Source organism: Nomascus leucogenys, chromosome 21 (genome assembly GCF_006542625.1).
Source record: "Nomascus leucogenys isolate Asia chromosome 21, Asia_NLE_v1, whole genome shotgun sequence".
In the NCBI taxonomy this organism is placed as follows: Eukaryota; Metazoa; Chordata; class Mammalia; order Primates; family Hylobatidae; genus Nomascus; species Nomascus leucogenys.
In genome coordinates, this window is record NC_044401.1 from 64,818,561 (window position 1) to 64,838,706 (window position 20,146).

Below are 20,146 nucleotides of genomic sequence, written 5' to 3' on the forward strand. Positions count from 1 at the left end.
CAATAGGTACAGCAAACCATCATGGCACAGGTATACCTATGTAACAAACCTGTACGTTCTGTTCATGTATCCCATTTTTTAAAGAAGATATAAAGAAAAACAAAAATTAAAAAAAGAAATTTGTCATAAGGAAAAAAATGAAGTTAGTAGTACAAATCACAAGAGCAAAAATGGACTGTGCACTTGGTATTTTCTAAGTGATCTGTATGTTAATGTTTTCTAAGTACGGTATTGTTAACCCTATAATGAAAGTACCTTTTTAATACTTTCAATTCCAACTATGTTATGAGATTTTAAACTAAAGCACAAAGATGTTAAGCAGCTTGTCTAAGTTCAAAGATGTAATAAGTGACTGAGCTGAGATTTTAATCTGAGATTTTGAGCTTCAGAGCTCATGATCTTACCCATAGCAGTGTTGCTGTCTCATGCAAGCGGCACATGTCCTATCTAAACATTTTCAGATTTGTAGTTTCACAGGGTAATATATTACAAAACTAATGAGAGGTGAGATTTGGCTCCAAGACAGTTAAATTTTAACCCTTACATAGTAACAATGCAAAAGGATGCAAAGCTGACTTTCTCACATTTTCAAAAGAGAGTAGACATTCAGCAAATGCTGACTTTTTATTTCTTTGATGTTCTTAATATCATTTAGTGCTATTAAGCATCCATTCACACTTTCCTGTATATGCTCTCTTTTATATTTTGTCTATATTCTCTATACAGAGTTTGGAAGACTCAAAGGGGTACTTCTCAGTACTTTCTGGCAGGAAGAATCCCAGATATGATTTAGGTTTTGCTAGTGAGTTAAATAAACTCATGTGAGATTGAAAAGTAGAAGGAAAATGGACACCATCTTCTCCGGGCCAGTGGGAACAGACAGTGGTTCTGGCAGACATGAGAGTTGGCAGTGGCAGGATTTATGAGTAGTACCAACGGGGTGAGGTGGCCATGAAGATGGCAGCAGTTTCCAGACACCTGGATTGCAGCTGCAGTGCTCTGTGATCAAGAACCTACAAGACTAGTATGCAGCCTCTTCTAGGCCTAGCTCCTTCAGTCTTTTTTTGCAAGCACCCAAGCCCATGCAGTTGTCAGCCTTTTTTTGCAAGCATCCAAGCCCATGCAATTCTTCCTCGGTTACTTAGAGTGGTTTCTATTTCACGCACTAATAGAATGGTAGATGTTACATGAAAAGTCAGTAGCAAAAACAGGATGATAAACATATGATAGGAGAGTGAAGTGACTTGAAGACAGAAATATTACTGAGTTTTTGTTTTTATTTCAGTATGAATACTTTGAGAACTTTTTTTTGAGAGAGAGTCTCTCTGTGTCCCCCGGGCTGGAGTGCAGTGGTGTGATCTCAGCTCACCGCAAACTCTGCCTCCTGAGTTCAAGTGATTCTTGTGCCCCAGCCTCTCGAGTAGCTGGGATTACAGGCACGCACCATCATGCCTGGCTAATTTTTTATTTTTAGTAGAGATGGGGTTTCACCATGTTGGTCAGGCTAGTCTCGAACTCCTGACCTCAAGTGATCCACTTGCCTCGGTCTCCCAAAGTGCTGGGATCACAAGCGTGAGTCACTGCACCCGACCTAGAACTTTTTTTTATCAAATGCAAGGTGTTCACCCCAAGCAAATATTATGACATATCATGATAGTTTACCTACCTGCCATCTTCTGTGCCATTAATTTCAAAGGCTTCTCCATCTTTACTCCAGGACAATTTCAAACTGTGTTTCAAATGTGAGTCACATTTGCTTTCACAATGTAATTCAAGCATATGCAATTTGGGGATACGAGGATTCTTAGGAGAAACTCTAAGTTTTGTAGCATCTGTTTTTACCAAACAAAGATATTAGTTAGAACTAAGCATGGCTTACTTTGTTATTAAGTTCCTGCAATTTAAGTAACCCAAACTGTCACCATAACAGTCCAATCCTCATGCAGGGTTTGTCCCACTGTAATTTCCTAACATTGTATATCATTATTATTTTCTTTCCATCCAGGCTTGGACATCTGACAAAATTTAAGTGGAAATATCAACTAATAGTTTAGGAATTTCCTTCATTATTTCTTGGGGAAGGGAGTAAGCAAAGTATAAGCAAACAAATGTCTCTAGAAGTTGAAAATAACATAATTTCTCCTTCAAGAGCTTCTGGATATATAATCAAAGCACTGTAAAGGAAAAGGGAAAGATATTTGATTTTCTATTAGCGTGTTTGTTATTAATTCAGAAACCTGAGGGTAAATGTTTAAGCCCATGAATGGATGAACTATTAACATGAAGGTGGGGAACTAGAAAGTAAGCCTCAGGAAAGTAGGGCCTGTGACTGTTTTGTAACACTGCTGTATCTCCAGAGCCTAGAAGGGAGCCTGTACACCATAGGCACTCAATACATATTGTTAAATCTCCTTTTGAATGAATTACAGAGAGTGACAGTTTGAAACAAAAATAAATTTGTAGTTATCAACATTATGAAACTCAAAGATTGGTATATGGCTGCCTTAAAAAAAAGTTCGCTTCATTATGATTGTTTTAAAACATGCAGTCCTTACTCTTTAATGCTATATTAAAATTAAGTATACTCTTAATGTGGCATTTGGCATTTTGGGGACCTCCCAGAGACCAACTGCACAAGCTGACCTCCAATTCCATAATTATACTCATATTGGCTATGTACATTTTTCTCAAGGAACTGGCTAAAAATGGAAAATATTAACAAAATTGATTGTTATTCCAGGCACAAAACTTGAAGAGACTATTAAATTGAATTAATTTTAAGTGAATTATTTGACATCCTACTTCTAATTCTAAATTTAAAGCCAGAAATTCATTTAATAATAATAGATACAATTTAATAAACACTTCTCTATCGGGGCTCTGCTAAGTAATGCATATTCGTTGTGGCATTTTATAATTATAACAACTTTATGAATATTAATACTCCCACCTTACAGAGAAAATAATTTAAGGCTAAAATGAAATTGAGCCATAAGACAAAGTTTCCTAGCCGGTAAGGGGCTGAACCAGGATTTGAACCCAAATCTGCCCGAGACTAAAGCTCATGCTCTCAATCACTATAAGGCTCTCACTTAACTCCATTCTCAACATGCCTTTTGTATATGTAAAAAAAAAAGTGTCCTTAATCCTCCATTGATATGATTCGTATATATTTTTAACATATAAAATAGACACTACAGAATATTGAAACTTTCTAAACTTGTCCATCTCTGTGGCCACTAGCAGTTTTGAGGTTCATTTTGGGCCAAGCACTGTGTTGGGCAATAGGAGTGCAAAGTTCCATTTAGATTCGAGGTTTCACGCTGCTTACGCCTAGCTGAGTTGCTTAACCTTGATACAGGTTTACTATTTGAAGTATAAAAACAATCATCACCATCTTCAGTGATTTCACGAGGGCATCCTGAAAAGTGTACCTGACACTTGAAAACGTAGAAAACATCAGAGATAAGTAGATATTGCGGGAGAATATTCGAGTGCTTTAAAAATATAGTCTGTGGGGCTGGCACATTGATTTACTTAGGGCACAGAAAGAGACAAATACTATAAAATAAGAAAAGGATGTAAGGCAAAAGAGAAGGAAAACAGGATGAAAAAAGAAGGAAAGAAGGATATATATGGGAAGAGAGAAATGTCAAGACATCAGTGGATACAACAGCAGAATATGTATGAGGAAAAGTGGCATCAGTGAAAACAGATGATCAAACAAATATGCTCTCCCTTATCTAGGTGGAAGTGAGAAGCAGGCTGGGATATGGACATGACAGAAGAAACAAAAATGCTCCTTATTAATACTGAAGATCCTTTCTGTTTTGTGTTTTCTTGAAGATTCTCTGAGCAATATTAAAATCAAAATATCAGTGAAGCCCAAGAAAGTATTAACAGCTCCCAGGACTGTGCCCTGAAGGGAGAAGGAATAATACAAAGCTGTTTATGACTCAAAAAGAGAATCAAAAACCCTCCTCATTCTGTCATGCCTCAGTCATTATAAAGTTATGAGTTTGTGAAATCTTTAGCTCAAAAACTTGATTACCTTGAGTTGGCTTTGGAAATAAAATATAGTTACAGAAATATGGTGTAGTATGGTTAATAGGTAATTTTTAAATATTGACAGCCATCTGTCACTAAGGACACCTGGCTCCCTCTTAAAATAGGATGAAGCTGTGCCATATCATTGGCATACCCTGTAATTCTTGCAATAATCTTTTAGAGGAAACCCAATCTAGGAATTTTGAAAAACGGTTCAAAGAACTTTATCTGGTACTCCAACTTAAATTGTATTATTCCATTTGGGCAAATGAAGACAGACTGAACCCATGTGACAATTCATGCAAAGTAACAGTGAAATAAAAATACTTCTAATATCCAAATTGGCTGTGACTGCAGTTTTTCCTATAGCATTTTCTACCCAACATGAGTATGACCCAGCATCATCTTCGGTGGTTCTGTTGATCTGCAATGTGCCATTTTCATAGATATGATACTGCCTGCCCTCCAGGGGTTTCACTTCTTCCACCTTCTGCCTATGGACAAAGAAAGCATACATCCATCTGAGGTAGGGAAAAATTGTATAATCTTTTTAATACTAGTCAATGAAGTGATTCAGGCTAATCCCCTTTCAATAGCTTAGCAAACCTTATGAAATGTTCCGCTGGGTTTCATATTTTTCTCAAAATGGACCATGAATGTATATCTTATCTACCCAAATAGACTGTGGCTAGAGAAAATCCAAATCCATGCTCTGTGCTTCTGCTGTATTTGTCATAGCCACCAGCACCGGTTTGCATGTGTCCTCAGAGCTTAATAAATATTTTCTGGCTTATTGATGGTGAACTCTTTAGTTAATGATTGCTCCAGGGTACTAAATGGGAAAGCTAGTAATTAAAAGAGATAATGAACCTTTCAAACCTCCTGCTGTCCTGGGAGAACATTGGTCATTCAGAAATATTATAAGCCAGGGAGTCTTGCCTGTCCTGTGGACATGGATTACATTTACCCTATCAACCCCAGAGCCATTTCCTCCAACATTCATCCATTTCCAAGCCTTTGCTGCTACAGCGATTTACCCGGTACATTTCACAATAAGTGACTGCTTGAGTTTTTTGTTTTTTTTTTTAAGGATAAGCTGTGGATACGGTCCATGTAGGATCATACAGGACAGGGACTAGGCTGAGGCAAGTGGGAGGCTTGCCTCAGATGCAAAATTTAACAAGGTGCCAAACATCTCAGTAAGCAAGGTAAATAATATTTCAATCGAGTATTTTGAAAAATCAGAATAATGCAAAAAACCCATGACGAACAAAATGTGTATCATGATTTAAAATAAAGGCAATATCTGACCCTATAAATGTATGACCTGGGGTCACTCATCTCACCCTGCCCTACAGACCAATGACAAAATTATTCAAGAACTATTTAACCAAGCTTTTTCAGTAAAGTAACTAATAAGGTAGATCCATACTGATAATGTCTTTGGACTTACGATACCAATTAATTCATTGAAATTAAAATCAAAATGAATGCTGGAAAAGTCTTAAGCACATGCATTTGGAATTAAATGAGAGCTTAGATAATCATTTAGATAATCCCAAAACAACAACAATAGAGTAAAACATGACCTTGTGGTACCCCATAATGAAAAACCAAAACTGCCTTTAACATTGTCTCTGTAATCTCTTCAATTCTCTGCTTTTCTTGATTAACACAAGTGGCTCTCTGTATGTCTCTATGTGAGAAAATCCTAGAAATCTAGCCAATGTTTTCAGAAGAGCTAATTTCCTGGAAGGTAAGTTTGTTACCTTATGTCTCAGAGGCACTGGGTACATGTACCAATATAGACACAACACAGCCTGTCAAATGACGGATGAAGAAACAAGGTCAAATCTACAATTGACATTCTCTTAAGAAAACCATGCGCCACCGGCTTACCAGGACACGACTGCCTCAGGTGAAGCAAAGAACTCGCAATGTAAGAAAGCATTGTACCCAACCACTGTAGCATAATTTTCTCCATCTTTGGTTTGTATCAATGGACGGACATCTATTTGAAAATAACATAAATGCAGTTTTAAACTTTCGTGGAAGAAAGATATGCAAACTAAATTTTTCTATGTCCTAGCCATATTAATACAAATAGAAAACGGCGGAATATTATGGTGTCTGTCCTGAATTATAAAAGTATCCCAATTCAATACATTTTTGAAAGTATAATTTCAGTGTGAAGGCTAAAACTCAAATGTATGGTGAAAAGTAGTTTGATTTTTCCCTCCATATATTATGTGTCAAGAGTTAATACACTTCTGAACATGACCTTGACCATTTTCCTTAGGAAAATAGCAGGTTAAGTCAGCTCCCAGGCACACTCACCCACAACATCAATATTGGCATTGGCAAGGATAGTTCCATGGACATTTGAGGCTTCACACTGGTACACAGCAGTATGATTTGGTTGAAGGTTGGTAAAACTGATTTCCCTGGGGAAGACAACATCACCAGCAAATGGATGATCTGAAAGAGATTAAAGAATGTCAGTTTGATAAAGAACAGGACATAAAATATTTATACATGATTTATTAAACATGTCACACAGTATTTATATTTTAAAACCAGTTTAGGGTGACTAATAGTTCACTGAAGCCAATTCTTTAGGTTTTCTGAACATCAACTATGGACTTTTCTTTCCAGATCCATGTGAATTTTCAATTATCTTTCAAGTTAATATTTAGCAACAAAATATCTGCTCATCTGGAGCTCCCAGACTTTCCATACCTATACTCATAGTACTATTCCAGATTATCCTTTAGGCATTCAAGACCTATGATGAAGTGACACTCTGTTACTCTTCTGAATTTAGATACTGATGCTGCCTGGCACAAGTCACATGGTCAACACATCATGATCTCCCAAGCTACCAGTACTGGCTGCTATTTTCCCCTTTGACACTTTTGTTCCCGTTTCAGTTCTCTGCCTCTCTACAGTTTTCTGATCTGCACCATTCATTTCATTTGCCTTGCTTCGCTATTTAACCATTTCATGTACATTGCTTGTATATTTCATTTTCCCAGTAAGACTAAACCCTTCTTGAGAAAAAGGGGCAGATTTTCTACGTTGGGGCAATAAAACCTTCTGCACTCCTGATGCAAGTATAATTCTTGAAATATCTTTTGGAAATGAGAATACCTAATATGAGGCTGGGCACGGTGGCTCATACCTGTAATCCCAGCACTTTGGGAGGCTGAGGCAGATGGATCACTTGAGGTCAGGAGTTCAAGACCAGCCTGGCCAACATGGCAAAACTCTGTCTCCACTAAAAATACAAAAATCAGCCAGGTGTGGTGGTGTGCTCCTGTAACCCCAGCTACTCAGGAGGCTAGGCAGGAGAATCACGTGAACCCAGGAGTTGGAGGTTACAGTGAGCCAAGATCTTGCCACTGCACTCCAGCCTGGGTGATGGAGAGAGACTCTTTAAAAAAATAATAATAATAAAGAAAAAGAAGAAGAAAAAGAGTACCTAACATTTCTGATGAATTTAAGGACCAAAAACTCTATTGGATGTGGCACATGCAAGATCTCATTGACACCGCTCAGAACTTGATGGATCAGCATTTACATGGCCATTTTAAAGGTGAGGGGACTGGATTACAGAGAAGTTGAATGACACATCCCACAACATTTGGCCACTTTGCTGACTCTAAAAGCCCTGCCCTTTCTATGATACTATATATGTGTATATCTATCTCTCTATCTATATTATATACACATATTATATTATATATAATAATATAATATGTGTATATAATATATATAATATATTATATTTTATATATATATATAAATCCAGTGGGAAGGAAAACATGTTAGCTGGAAATGTCAAGGGAGGAGCACAAATGCAAAAATTTTTAGTTTAAAGGACATTACAAGATTAATCAGTCGAATTCTAGTTTTCTGACTGTGTCTCCATATACGAGATAATGACTATACTAAGTTTTAGGTTCTAGAAAACATGAATATTACATATGAAAATAAAAGACTTACACATCTTTTTCTGCCTGGGAGTCATAAATGAATATTTTTTTCACTTGACTGTGAGCTCTCTAAGGGCAGGACCTCACTGTGACGTTGTGCAGTGTGTCCCCACTGCCCAAAGAGCAGCTACCACAGAAAATCCAGTCAGTAAATACTTGTTGGAATGACTTAAAATGTTAGGTTGGGCAACCTTTATTCCTGAAAGGCCCCTGTAAGTAGGCAAAACAATAGTCCCTGAAAGATGTACACGTTCTAAGTTCCGGAATGTATGACTTTGTTACTTTACATGGAAAAAAGGGACTTGCAGATGTGATTAAGATTAAGGACATTGAGGTAGGAAAATTATTTCCTACATCTGGATGACCCAAGTGGGCTCAATGTAATCACAAAGCTCCTGAAAATCAGAAGGCCTTTCTTGGCTATGGTCAGAGGGAAATGTGACCATGGAAGGATGGTCAGAGAGATGCAGTGTAGCTGGCTTTCAAAATGGCGGAAGGGAGCCAGCGAATGTGGGCAGCCTGGAAAAGCTGGAAAAGGCAAACAAAGAAATGCTCTCCCAGCACTTCCAGGACATGGTACTGCTGACATTTTGATTTTAGCCGAGACTCGTGTTGGACTTTTACAGAAATGTAAAATAGTATATATGCACTATTTTAAGCCACCAAGTTTATGGTAATTTAATTTGTTATAGCAATGTTAGAAAACTAATACAATCCTGTTGAACAATTTATCACTTATTTCTTGCAAATTAGCAAGATGAATAGCTCTTCCAAGTTTTTAAAGGCTAAACTCTTTAGGAATGCTGCAGAGCACTGAGTCTCTAATCCCGTTCTTCACTTCCACACCCCACTCAGGGTCCTAAGTCTTTCAGAGTTAATGCCATCCTCCCATTTAGTTCTCCTTATCCCGTCTGATCCATGCATGGCTCTGAATTAACACTGCATTACCAAAGTAAGAAATTAGACTATTTAAATGATACTTTATTTAAGTAATTAAACATTGCTTAAATCTGCCTGTTGGCATGGGTATGGAAATTGTTGTGCATTGACAAAGGCTAACAGAAGCTCCCAGGATTCAAGAAAGCCAAGTCTTTATAAAACACACTAGTCCTGACATACTTCAGAAATTCTTTCTTAGTTTTGCCTTTGGTCAACCCTGTGAGAAATCATGCAATAAAGTGGATGAAACTTCAGCTCTGGAGTTAATCCTTCCTGGGTTCAGTTCCTGGTTTTAAATGTACCTGGGTTGCATTCTCCAGTAAGTAATGTAACCTCTCTGAGCCTCAGTTGCCAATGGAGAATAACAGAATCTATTTTTCAAGCTGCTACGAGGTTCAGAAATATCATATGCAAAGCATGTGAAAAGGGTTAGGCTGATAATCAATAATAGCAATCATTTTGATTTAATTTTGAAGTAACATGGGGAAAGGATACATAATCCCTAAAACTAAAATAATCTTAAAGAGATTTCAAATCCTTTAACCAACACACTGTCATCAAATATCCCAACCTATAAAAGTTTATGACCTGTTTGCAGGGCAACAAGGAGAGCCATGGCCAAAAGCTGTGAACAGAACACAGAGCTTGGATTCCAGCGACCTGGCTTTGGTTTGAAGTCTACCATTATTCAGCTGTGTGGTCTTGCATAAGTTTATTTTCAGCCTTGACCTCCTCATCCATTAACAAACCTATTGGCTCAATTTCAAAATAAATCCAGAAGCTAACCATCTAGCCCTGAACGCAGGGCCTCCCAGACGGCCTCCTACCTAGAATCAATCACACAGTCCATTCTCCATTCAAAGGCCAGGAAAATACCTTGTAAAAATGTAAATTAGATTGTGTCACTCTTCTGCTTAAAATCCTCCAAGAGCTGCCTAGTGTATTCTCAAAATCCCAAAGCCCTACTTCAGTGTTCATCTTTACCTAAGCTCTGGCCCCTTCCCCTGCTGGCAGATCTGGTGGCCTAGGACTGCCCCTTGCACTCCCTCAGCTTCAGTCACACTCACCTCTTTTCTCTTCCTCAACACACCTCTCCACTGAGACAGCACTTTCCCTGCTATTTACACGGCTGACTTCCTCACCTCCTTCCGATCTCTACTCAGAGATAAACTACCACAGGGGTCTTACTGTTATGATCTTAAAATAAGATTGCAACTCTGAGTCCTGAACCTCTTTCAGGCACTACCCTTACCCAGCTTTTTTCTGCTTTACCACATCACAGTACACACTCATGTGTTATTTGTCCAATGGCAGGAGAGCAAGGATTCCATCCATTTTATTCACTGTTGTATCTCAAGCATGAAGTCCAGTGCCGGGAACATAGGAGGTACCCCATAAATATTATTGAATGAATGAATCAGTTAAATATGAATAATAGCACCTCGTTTATAAACTTCTTTTGAGGATTCTAAGTAATTTATGAATGTCTTTTGTAAACAAATACCATCCAAATATAATATTTTATGATATTGTGTTTCGGAGAATCTGTGTTCCTTACTTTTGTAACCTGAACATTCATTATAAACAAAAGTTGCTTTCATTTCCCTTTGTCTACCCAAAACCTCATTATTATTTTTCATTTTTTATTCTGTTCCCTAAAGAGATGAAGAGAAAAATCCCAAATCTGAAGATAATAATAATGAGGACTAAGGTTTCCTGAGTGTCTGTTATGGGAAAACAATACCAACCAACCATACCTTACGGGGTGCTGTTTTTGTGGCAGTCCCCATGCTAAGCATTCTCTGCATGATGTTTCCTTTAATCCACAAAACGACCCCGTGAGTCAGTGTTATTTTTATCCCAATTCACTGATGAAGAAACGGGTTTGAAGAGGGTCAGTGATACTCCCCGTCACGCAGCTAGTAAGTGGTAGAGCCAGTATGCAAACACAGGCAGTCTGGCTCCAGAGTTTATAAACCATCACAGTGCTCTACAGATGAATCACTGCCCTAGGCAGCTGGCTACATTTTTTTTTTTTCATTCAATCACAACCAACCGCCACTATCTCCATTATGCAGTTTAAAAAACGTACGCTTGGGGAGATTCAGAAAACACCTCAAGATGAAACAGCTGGCAAGGTGCACATCCTAGATGGGACCCCAGGTCTGTTACCCACCAAGTGGCTCACCCTTGACTTGTGCAGGCCCCAGAGCAAAAGGACAAATGGAAGCCACTATTTTACCTGCTCTTAATTAAGCAATTGACACATAAAAATATGTTCTGTCCTTCTTCCTGAACAAGGACATCCAAAATAATCTGAGCTCTAGGTTCCAGTGGAAGATTTGAGGACTCCTTGGAGCTCTATGCTGAGCATGGTGAAATGGGGAGAGTTGGCCCTCAGTGCTGGGCCATTCCTGTCTTTCCCTGCCCAGCCCATTTGGAGTGGGCTCAGGGTGGACCGGGCATGGGGATTTTCAGGCCTTCATGCTTGAGGTTGGTAGCAAACAGGCAGTAATGGGACCAGGTTCAGACTTGGGATGCCTCCTTTTCCCTGAGGATGCTTTCAAATCATGGAGACAAGCAGGACCAGAGGGTGACCAGGGCAAGTCCCTTAAAAGGACGGAGCCCAGGACAGGTGTTGCTGTTGCCTGAGCCTAATGGAGGTCCTCACTTTGAACCTGTGCTCTCAGCCGCTAGGCTCCTGTTCTGTTTCTTCTTAGGGAGAGGAACAATAACTGGCTTTTTTCCCTGGATGCATCCTCTTTCTCATGCAATTTTCTTTCTAAAAATTAAAAATCTTTATTCTTATATATAATTTATGAAAGGGCCCAAGCAGTATAAATATTATTTATGGCTCTTCCATGAATATCAAGTCTCAACAACAAAATTGCTTAGAAATGAGCAATTTCTGATTTGCCGGTTATATCTGTCCTGCTAATCCAACCACATACCAACTTCATTTTACACACACCTCTGACCATCATTAATCCCATCAAACCAGGGCCTTCAGCATTGCATTGCAATTGGTTTTTAAACTTACTGTCAATTGGGGAACCATTGACTCTCCACTTGATTGTTGGTTGAGGTTCTCCTTCAGCCTCACATAACAAGATGCCATTGCTTCCGGTGCTATACACAGCACTCTGAGGCTTCTTTGTCCAGCGAGGAGGCTCTGGATATAAAGTGAAGAGCTCATGAGAGATGTTATCTATGTCAAAAAGTCCAAAAATGTTAAGGCCTGTATTTCTACTTTGCACCAGCAGAGGGCAGACACCACAAAGGGTTTCATAGTAGCTCTTTTTGGTAAACTTGCTCTGCAAAGCAAGGTGGGAGCTGCTTTTGTGTTGTATGGTGTGTGTGTGTGTGTGCGTGCACGCGTGTGTTTGTGTTTAATTTGGACTCAGCATGTATAATAAATCAACATACTAAAAATAATTATATACAACCACTTTATTTAGCTATACAAGTAGCTACCCCACTAGGAAAAAATGAGGGAAGAATAAGCAGATGCTGAGTTTATTTAGAGCTGACTACAGGTTATTTTCAAGCTGCAGCATGGCATCTAAAAAAGGTGGATACACAAGAATTATATTTTAAGAATTTTTAAAATAAAACTATTTAAAATGTTTAATGCTTATTTTGAATATTTCTTAGTGATCTTACAGCATTTATATATATAATCAATTTGAAAAATATTATTTCCTAGAGTTTTTTTTGTAAGAGAGGAGAGAGAGAAGCCCAAAAGCAGTGTTTAGCTTTCTGCAGTCAAAGCAATGCAGCAAAAGGTACCTTAAAATTACTTGTATCTTTTTGTGCCCTAATGCTCCAGTATTACAATACTACAAAGTATGTCAGAAATAGATGACGCATCTTACTTGACTTCAAACATTATTTCCATGTTTTATAACTTCATGAATATTGCTATGTCAGGGGTAAATAATAGGTTTAGATTAAAGTGTCGATGGTTTGGATAATTTGATTTCAGAGAAAATTGCACAAAACCTGCAGGTAGCAACTCCCATCAAGTGTAGTTTGGTTATTTCCCCAAAGATACGTTAGATTTCCATTTTCAGTCAAAAAGGAAAGTCTTCAAAGATATACGTATGTATAAAATGAAAAAATATCATTAAAATTTTTCTAAGTAAATGAGGAAAAAGAGGATTATGTAAAAAGGAAAGAACTGTAAGTTCACCAGAAGAAACAGAAGTACACAACTAGCCTTGGCAAGTTCAAGTCCGAGTGAGATAAGTGCCTTTGTAATTACTCCACAGGGTGTGGACTTAATGGTTAAATTCCAAGTTAAATATCTGTATTCATAAGCTGTACTACCTGTAAATATTTAGTCACTTGGTTTAAAATACACTAGTCCAAATTATAAACTGTGATCATTTTCTGAGGTGAACGTTTATTTTTGTCTATTTTGCATTTTTTTTATGATATCCTTACTTTTTTTCTGGTTATTTTAATACAACCAATATAAAATTAAATATCTGTAAGTTAGAGAAAAATATTCCATGAACATGAACATTATAGCATATCATATTTACAGTAGAAAATTACAACTATTGCTTTCAATGTATGCAGAAATAAAGAAAATCAAGCAATGATGATATTTCTGTAAATCGTCATGAATAATTACTATTGCCATTAGGATATTTACTATTAGGACTATTAGTAATATTAGTATTACTGAAAGAGGTCCCAAATTATCACATCATGCAATCCTTTCATCTTACAGACAGAGGGCTGAGATTTGGAGAAGTTGCCTAACTTGCCCAGGGCCACCAGCAAAGGGAGCTCCAGTTCCTGCTCTTGCCATTCCATAGATAAATACACAGCAACTATGGATGAGCAACAGTAAGACTCTGAAGTCATGCGACTTTTGCTTCTAATTTAGTGTTATCTTATGAATTTGTACCAAAGACAGGAAAGAAGGCCAACTCAACTTATGCTTCCAAATCCAAGCTCCCCCAATATTTATCAACTGACTCAAGAAGTTCTGAGCATTCACTAGGCTTCCTCACTGTACCTTAATCCTTCTTTATAAGCTTTCTTTATAATTGCTTGAACATTTACTTTGATGCTTTTCATCCGTTATTCCTATAGAAGTAAGCTGGTCCTGAGTCATGTAATATTGAGAGAGACTTGAGTCAAGCTTGTTCTGCTCAGAAACAGCTGCTTCTTGAGCCTTAAAACCAAAAATTCTGAGGAAAAAAACCAACCTCATAGAAACCCATTATTTTATCTATTATCCTAAGACATATGGTAACAGATGAAAATTGCTTATGTTGAAACTTTATGCATTTTGTAAATACAAAAATAAGATGATAAATATTTCTTGTGTTGCTGGAAACAGAAGCAAATGTCTGAACATTGGGACTATATATTAAGCAAGCTAAATAGAGATGTTTATCACTAGGAAAAAAAACAAAATAAAACAAAGTTGGTACCTATAAAACATACAACACAGTGGTTATTTTTAGTAAAACTGTTTCTTCACAGGTTCTTATTAAAATCTCTATTTTAATAAAACAAAAATTGTTAGGTTCAACAAAAATTGGATTTAATTGCAGCATTTTAGAAATAGATTTGTTATTTGAAAACAAAGATTTCTCAAGTATATTAATGACTGAGTTGCATTTGATTTTATGACAACCTTTGAAAATGCAAAAACATTTTGGATTATATTATGGCTCTATAATTATATATAAATGCTTTCCTATTTCGCTTACTAAAATTCAAAGGCTTTAAATAATCCAAAAGTTGACAACATAAAAATTATTGGTGGGAGCTTATTTTTAAATAATCTATTGAAATGTGATTGTGATTATATTTTGATTTCTGGATGTAGACTGTTTCAGATGTCACTATATCTCTTTTTATTGAATATGTAATTAATCATATCTTAGGTATTTAGAATATACAGTTGTACCTAGCCAAGACATCCTGGCTGCTTTTGCTCATACATATTATAGGACTTGAAGTGCAGCATGATTTCATATTTAGGATGTTGCAACCTAAATTACAGGCTCATAGGATTTGATTATGTTTAGTAATAGGAAAGACACTGCACATACAGAAACAATCCAATCCAATCCATGATTTTACTTAAGCACAATGGGTGTTTTCAGAATGGAGTAGATTTTCAAAATATATAATAGCATTGCTATTTTCTCACATGGCAAATCCTTGTTATTTAATTTGGGCTTCTAAAAAAGAGACAAAAAAGGAAAAGGAGAGGGTGCAGGAAGGCAGAAAAAATTGAATAAACACGAGCTCATCCATCCAGATGATTAACGAAGTTTTTATTTATCACCTCCACACTTTAGAAAAAAAAGTAAAGACTTCTTAAGCTCAATTTGTTTCTCACGTGCATAGGTAAAGAGAAACTCCAAAAACATACAAATGAAGGTACATTTAATAGTTTCTTACTAAAGAGAGAGGATTAAAAGTTCCTCATAAAAACATCATTTACATCTCAATAGTGCTAATAGCTGTTTTATGAGTAGTGGGAACAATTTGTTCAGGAAATCTATATTCCTTTGGAGTCCTGTAGTCAACATTTTAAATTGCATAATTAATTTTACATCTTTGATTTCTTTTTTTGCAACTCTTGCAATTCTTTTGAAAGGTTTGGTTTTATAGTCAAGAAAACTGTGGCCAGATTGTTAAAATATTCAGCTACCGTAGCTATGTTTCAGCCATCTGGAAGGGTTTCTAACAGTCAGCAACTTGGAGGAGAATCTAACAATTAGATATGTCTGGTTCGTGGGTGTGTGTGTGCCAGGGAGGGGAGGAGGGGGTTACAGAAAAATACCCCTGTTGCATGATGTAGCCAAATTATATAGAAACATTAAATGATGACTAAAAATATACATAACATAAATCTTTCACACTCTTCTTCCCTGAATTTCTTTGTGAATAATTTAATGTCAAAGGAATATATCACTGTTTGGCAGATGTTGACATTAATGCATAATATTGGGCTTTCTTCTATATAAGTTTTGCCTTTGCCAAGTCAAAGAAAAAAAAATTCTCAACTTTGGTTTTCTATTCTTCCTACCTTAAATAATAATACGCATTATGGAGAAGGCTTGGAAATACAGTGTTATTCCAAACAGGGGTATGACTAAATCAACTATGTTAACATTTACTGGGAAGAGAATTTGTGTCTGAGTCCTTTTTTTTTCCATTAATTTAAACAACAGGCCATTACTTAGGTGTTCCTTGTGAAGACTAAAGTTTTAAGAGGTGAACTTTACTGGAATATTAATGGGTGCCCTAGAGCACTAGTGCACTAAATTGTAGTCGAAAAAGAATAATTCCTTTCAGTAGTTAAGCTTACACTGCACTACATAAGTACAAATGCAGTAATCATTCCATTAATTTGATCAATACAGTCAACTAAATTGTAGATAGAAAGCCTCAGTGTGATTGGATCCACAGAAAATAGTCTGCATCAATCACAGAGGACTAGACAAACTTCACATCAGCCAAACAGGCACAGCACGAATAACTACATTCCACATTTAAATGATAGCATCTTTGCCTACTTATTCCTATAAATGTAACTAATACCAATAAAACCTTGATTGATCAAAATCTCTGAATTTACAGAGAGAAGATGACTCGAATATAATGTTTTGGCACTTTTTGAGAGAATTAATATTATGGCATACAGTCTATTCTTTTTTGCCTGTAAGTAACATATTGAATTTATCATCTGAACTCAAGATATGGATTACAAAAATGTTATATCCAGGAAAGAACTAGCACAACAATTTGCCTGCCTCTTTTATTTCTTTGGTGAAGAGCCTGAGGTACAGAGAGTGAAATAAATGGCGAAGGGCACGGCAAGTTAACTGCAGGAATAGGAAGCAAAATCCAGGCTTTCTTCCAGGCTCATTTTAATACTTTCTTTCATCATAATCCTTACTGCTGCTTTTATGATTTAATATTATGAAATGTATATGTGTATTACAATAAAAATAATTTAAGAGACCAGCTTTAATGACTATTTGAATAAATCATGTAAACTGTCTGTGTTTAATCCCTAACATGAGATCTTTTCTTGTCATTTGTCCCGTCTATGTCATTTTGGGGCATACATGACAAACCTGCTTAATTGAAGTGTAATATAATTCAGTGCCCACACTACAATTAAAAGTTGAAACTGTTGACCTGTTTTAACATGTATGATTTAGAAGCAAGGCCTACTACATGTAGAAAGTTACATGTAACAGTTTTTTGAAAATAGACCATCATGGGAAAGGTACCTTCTACTATAACATGAAAATCATGAGTGGCTGTTCCCAAGAAATTGCTGGCTGTGCAGCGATAATTTCCTTTATCCTGGTAGGAGACATTCTCTATCTTCAAAGTCTTGCCATAATTTTCTTTTGTTTCTCTCCCCTTTGGTAAGTCACCACCAATTTTGTTCCAATCAACCTGTGGCGTTGGCCTGCAAAAAATAATTAAATAAATAAACATTTTTTTTAAATGGAAAGTAAAATACAAAGAAAACCTCAGGACACATCCTTTATCAAGTTGCTTTTACATATGTGCTCATATTCTACTGAATCACATCATCCTTACCACTGGGCAGACACACCCACCACCATCAATAGTGAACACTGGTGTTGAAGCAAGTTTCTTTCACTGAAAGTTCCTCTAATGGTCTGTCTCCTTGGAAATCTTCTCTCTCCTCTATTACAAGGGCTAACTACATGTAAGTGCTGACTAGGTGTGGCTGGGTGAAGGATAAATAGTTGAAGCTCATTGAAATAATATTACCAAGGTATTTTCCAAGTGTGAAAATCTCCCTGTGGGTAGTTTGAGGCAGCCAGTGATAACAGCCCTATTCCCTGTTTGTGTAAAACACAGTAAAGTAGGACCTAACAGTCAGCAGAGAGAAGTTTCCCCTTTAATCCTATGATGCTGATAATGGAGAATGTGTTTCCTTTGTGAAAGCTAGACGTGTTGATTAGACCCATGAACAGCCTATTCTAGGACAAGCTGGAATCTGTAGCACAGATGCTGCCTCCTGGATCACGTTCTCACCTTTGTGGGGAGTAGAGGAAAGGAGGAATGAACCAAATCTTCCCTTGCTTAGCGCTTGCAAAAGATTAGCTCACCCAGTCAAAACCAACAGGAAAGTAAAGAACAAAACCAGCGTGATAACTTGTTACACACCAGCATGATAACTTTCCCCACCTTAGTAAGGAGGAAGATAGGACTGGTGAGTCAAGGCAGCTACATTAAGAAAAATCCCTCCTCATGAAAACCAGACAAGTGCAGAAGTCATAAACTCTGTGACTCATTTGATTTAAAAATTATGTGGAAAGCATAAAGGGTGGATTCTAAATGAAGGATGACTGTCTTTTTCTCTTCCCCAGTCAGGCTCTATAAGTGAGTAGAAGAAACAACTTTGCTAATTTTATTGACGCTACACTTTTCCTCTCCATATTTCTTCTTATATTAATAGCTGTAGGTTATTTGGTACATTCTAAAGATGGGCATTATTGTAATCATTTAACAGTAAGGAGTCTGAAGCTCCAATAAATTAATTTCTTAAGGTCACTGGAGCAATAAATGATATGCCACAACTAATATTTGTCTACTCTAAACTTGTTCCTTTTTTATCAGTGTGTTCTATTATTTTCTGCTTTTCAACCTATGTCCTTCCTAACTCTATAGTCTTAGAATATATGCTTCCTGTCAAGTTGCCCATTAGTTACTATGTAATAATTGAGCAATTCCTTGAAATCGTGTGTGTCAATATTCTCAAATTATTTGTATTGATAGGTTGTGGTTAGAATAATTCAGTTATTTGTGCAAAAAAAATTGGAGGTAAAGATGAAGGCTCTTTAATCTATATATATCTACTATTTCCTTCTTCAAGGCTCAAATACTAACGTGCTGTGCAGCCTGGAATAATAATCTTATATTTTACCAGGGCTAAGAGCACGTGGCACACTTGTGTAGGAAATGGTAATGATGCCTGGGCAGACAGATGTGAGAGTATATTAGCTGTTGGCTTTCTGAGCATACCACCCAAGAGGATGCATAGCCCAAGTCTCCTAACTGCTGGCTTTTCACTCCATCTGTCAAAATGACAATTTGCCAAGTTATAGGCTGCTCTGGAACTCAGTTCCCCTAAAACAGGATTTTTTCATGAGTCCATCCTTTAATAGAGCAAGTAACTCACTTTCAGCAAGATCTCCCGGACTCCCTAGTCTTTAGGTCTTTGAAAACTAGTCTAATTTTCTAATATCATTTAGTTGAAAGAATAAAGTAAAATAATTATCTAAAGCATTATGTGAAAATGAGATATAATTTAATCTCAGGATACATCTGTACCATGGCAAAAACTTCCAGCTCTATTCTTGCCAATTTTTTATACCTCCTGCCTTTTTTTTTTAAAGAACATTTACTAACAGCATTTAAGCAATGTGTTTTGAGGGAAAATATATTGCTTAATACCTTTTTGCACACAAAATACACTACCTCATAATCTCAATTTTTTTTAGACCCTTGTCTGGCCAACTTTTATTTGTATATTTCTCTATTTATAAAGTAGTATCTTGCAAAAGAATTATACCTACTTTAAACCCATGAATTTACAAAACAGAAATAAAAAAAGCTATTTGAGCAGTGCACGAGTCCACCTATGGCCATTTTATAAGTTTTCCCTCAAAACACATTTGTTCAGATACTGTTGGTAAATGTCCCTTAAATTTAGAACAAAAGGAAATGAAAAACACTTGCAAGAATATAGCAGGAAATTCTTGCCAAGATATAGACCTATCTTGAGATAAATTATATCTCATGTTCACCTGACACTTACAGATAATCATTTTACTCTATTCTTTCAAGTAAAATGTATTAGACAATTAGACTGGTTTTCAAAGACCCAAATATAGTGCTTGGCACAAAATAATAGTATAATACCTTAATTATCATTATTTTTGTTACTATAGGAGGTTAATGGCTTGAAAATGTCTTAGAAAAAGTTTTTTAAGGGACCCAAAAACTTTTTAAAAATGTATCATCTTCTGAGAGAGGACCCAGATCAGACAGGATTACCCAACACAAAATCAGTATGAGTAAGAAGAAACTACTTCAGGTGAAAATTCTTAGGATTACACATCAAGAATTTTCATGTC

At 36.6% G+C, this 20,146-nt stretch overlaps 1 protein-coding gene across 7 annotated transcripts in view; it reads right to left on the reverse strand.

The window, feature by feature from the left end:
- The window catches only part of CHL1 (cell adhesion molecule L1 like), a 213,561-nt gene that overhangs the window by 41,611 nt on the left and 151,804 nt on the right, over positions 1–20,146 (reverse strand). For all 7 annotated transcript variants that reach the window (XM_030801701.1, XM_030801697.1, XM_030801699.1 and 4 more), the window contains 6 exons: positions 17,258–17,442; positions 12,022–12,153; positions 6,385–6,525; positions 5,947–6,058; positions 4,375–4,541; positions 1,667–1,832 (listed from right to left, as the gene is read on the reverse strand). In XM_030801701.1, coding sequence (XP_030657561.1) covers positions 1,667–1,832; positions 4,375–4,541; positions 5,947–6,058; positions 6,385–6,525; positions 12,022–12,153; positions 17,258–17,442 — 903 coding nt within the window. The remainder of the gene's footprint in view (positions 1–1,666; positions 1,833–4,374; positions 4,542–5,946; positions 6,059–6,384; positions 6,526–12,021; positions 12,154–17,257; positions 17,443–20,146) is intronic.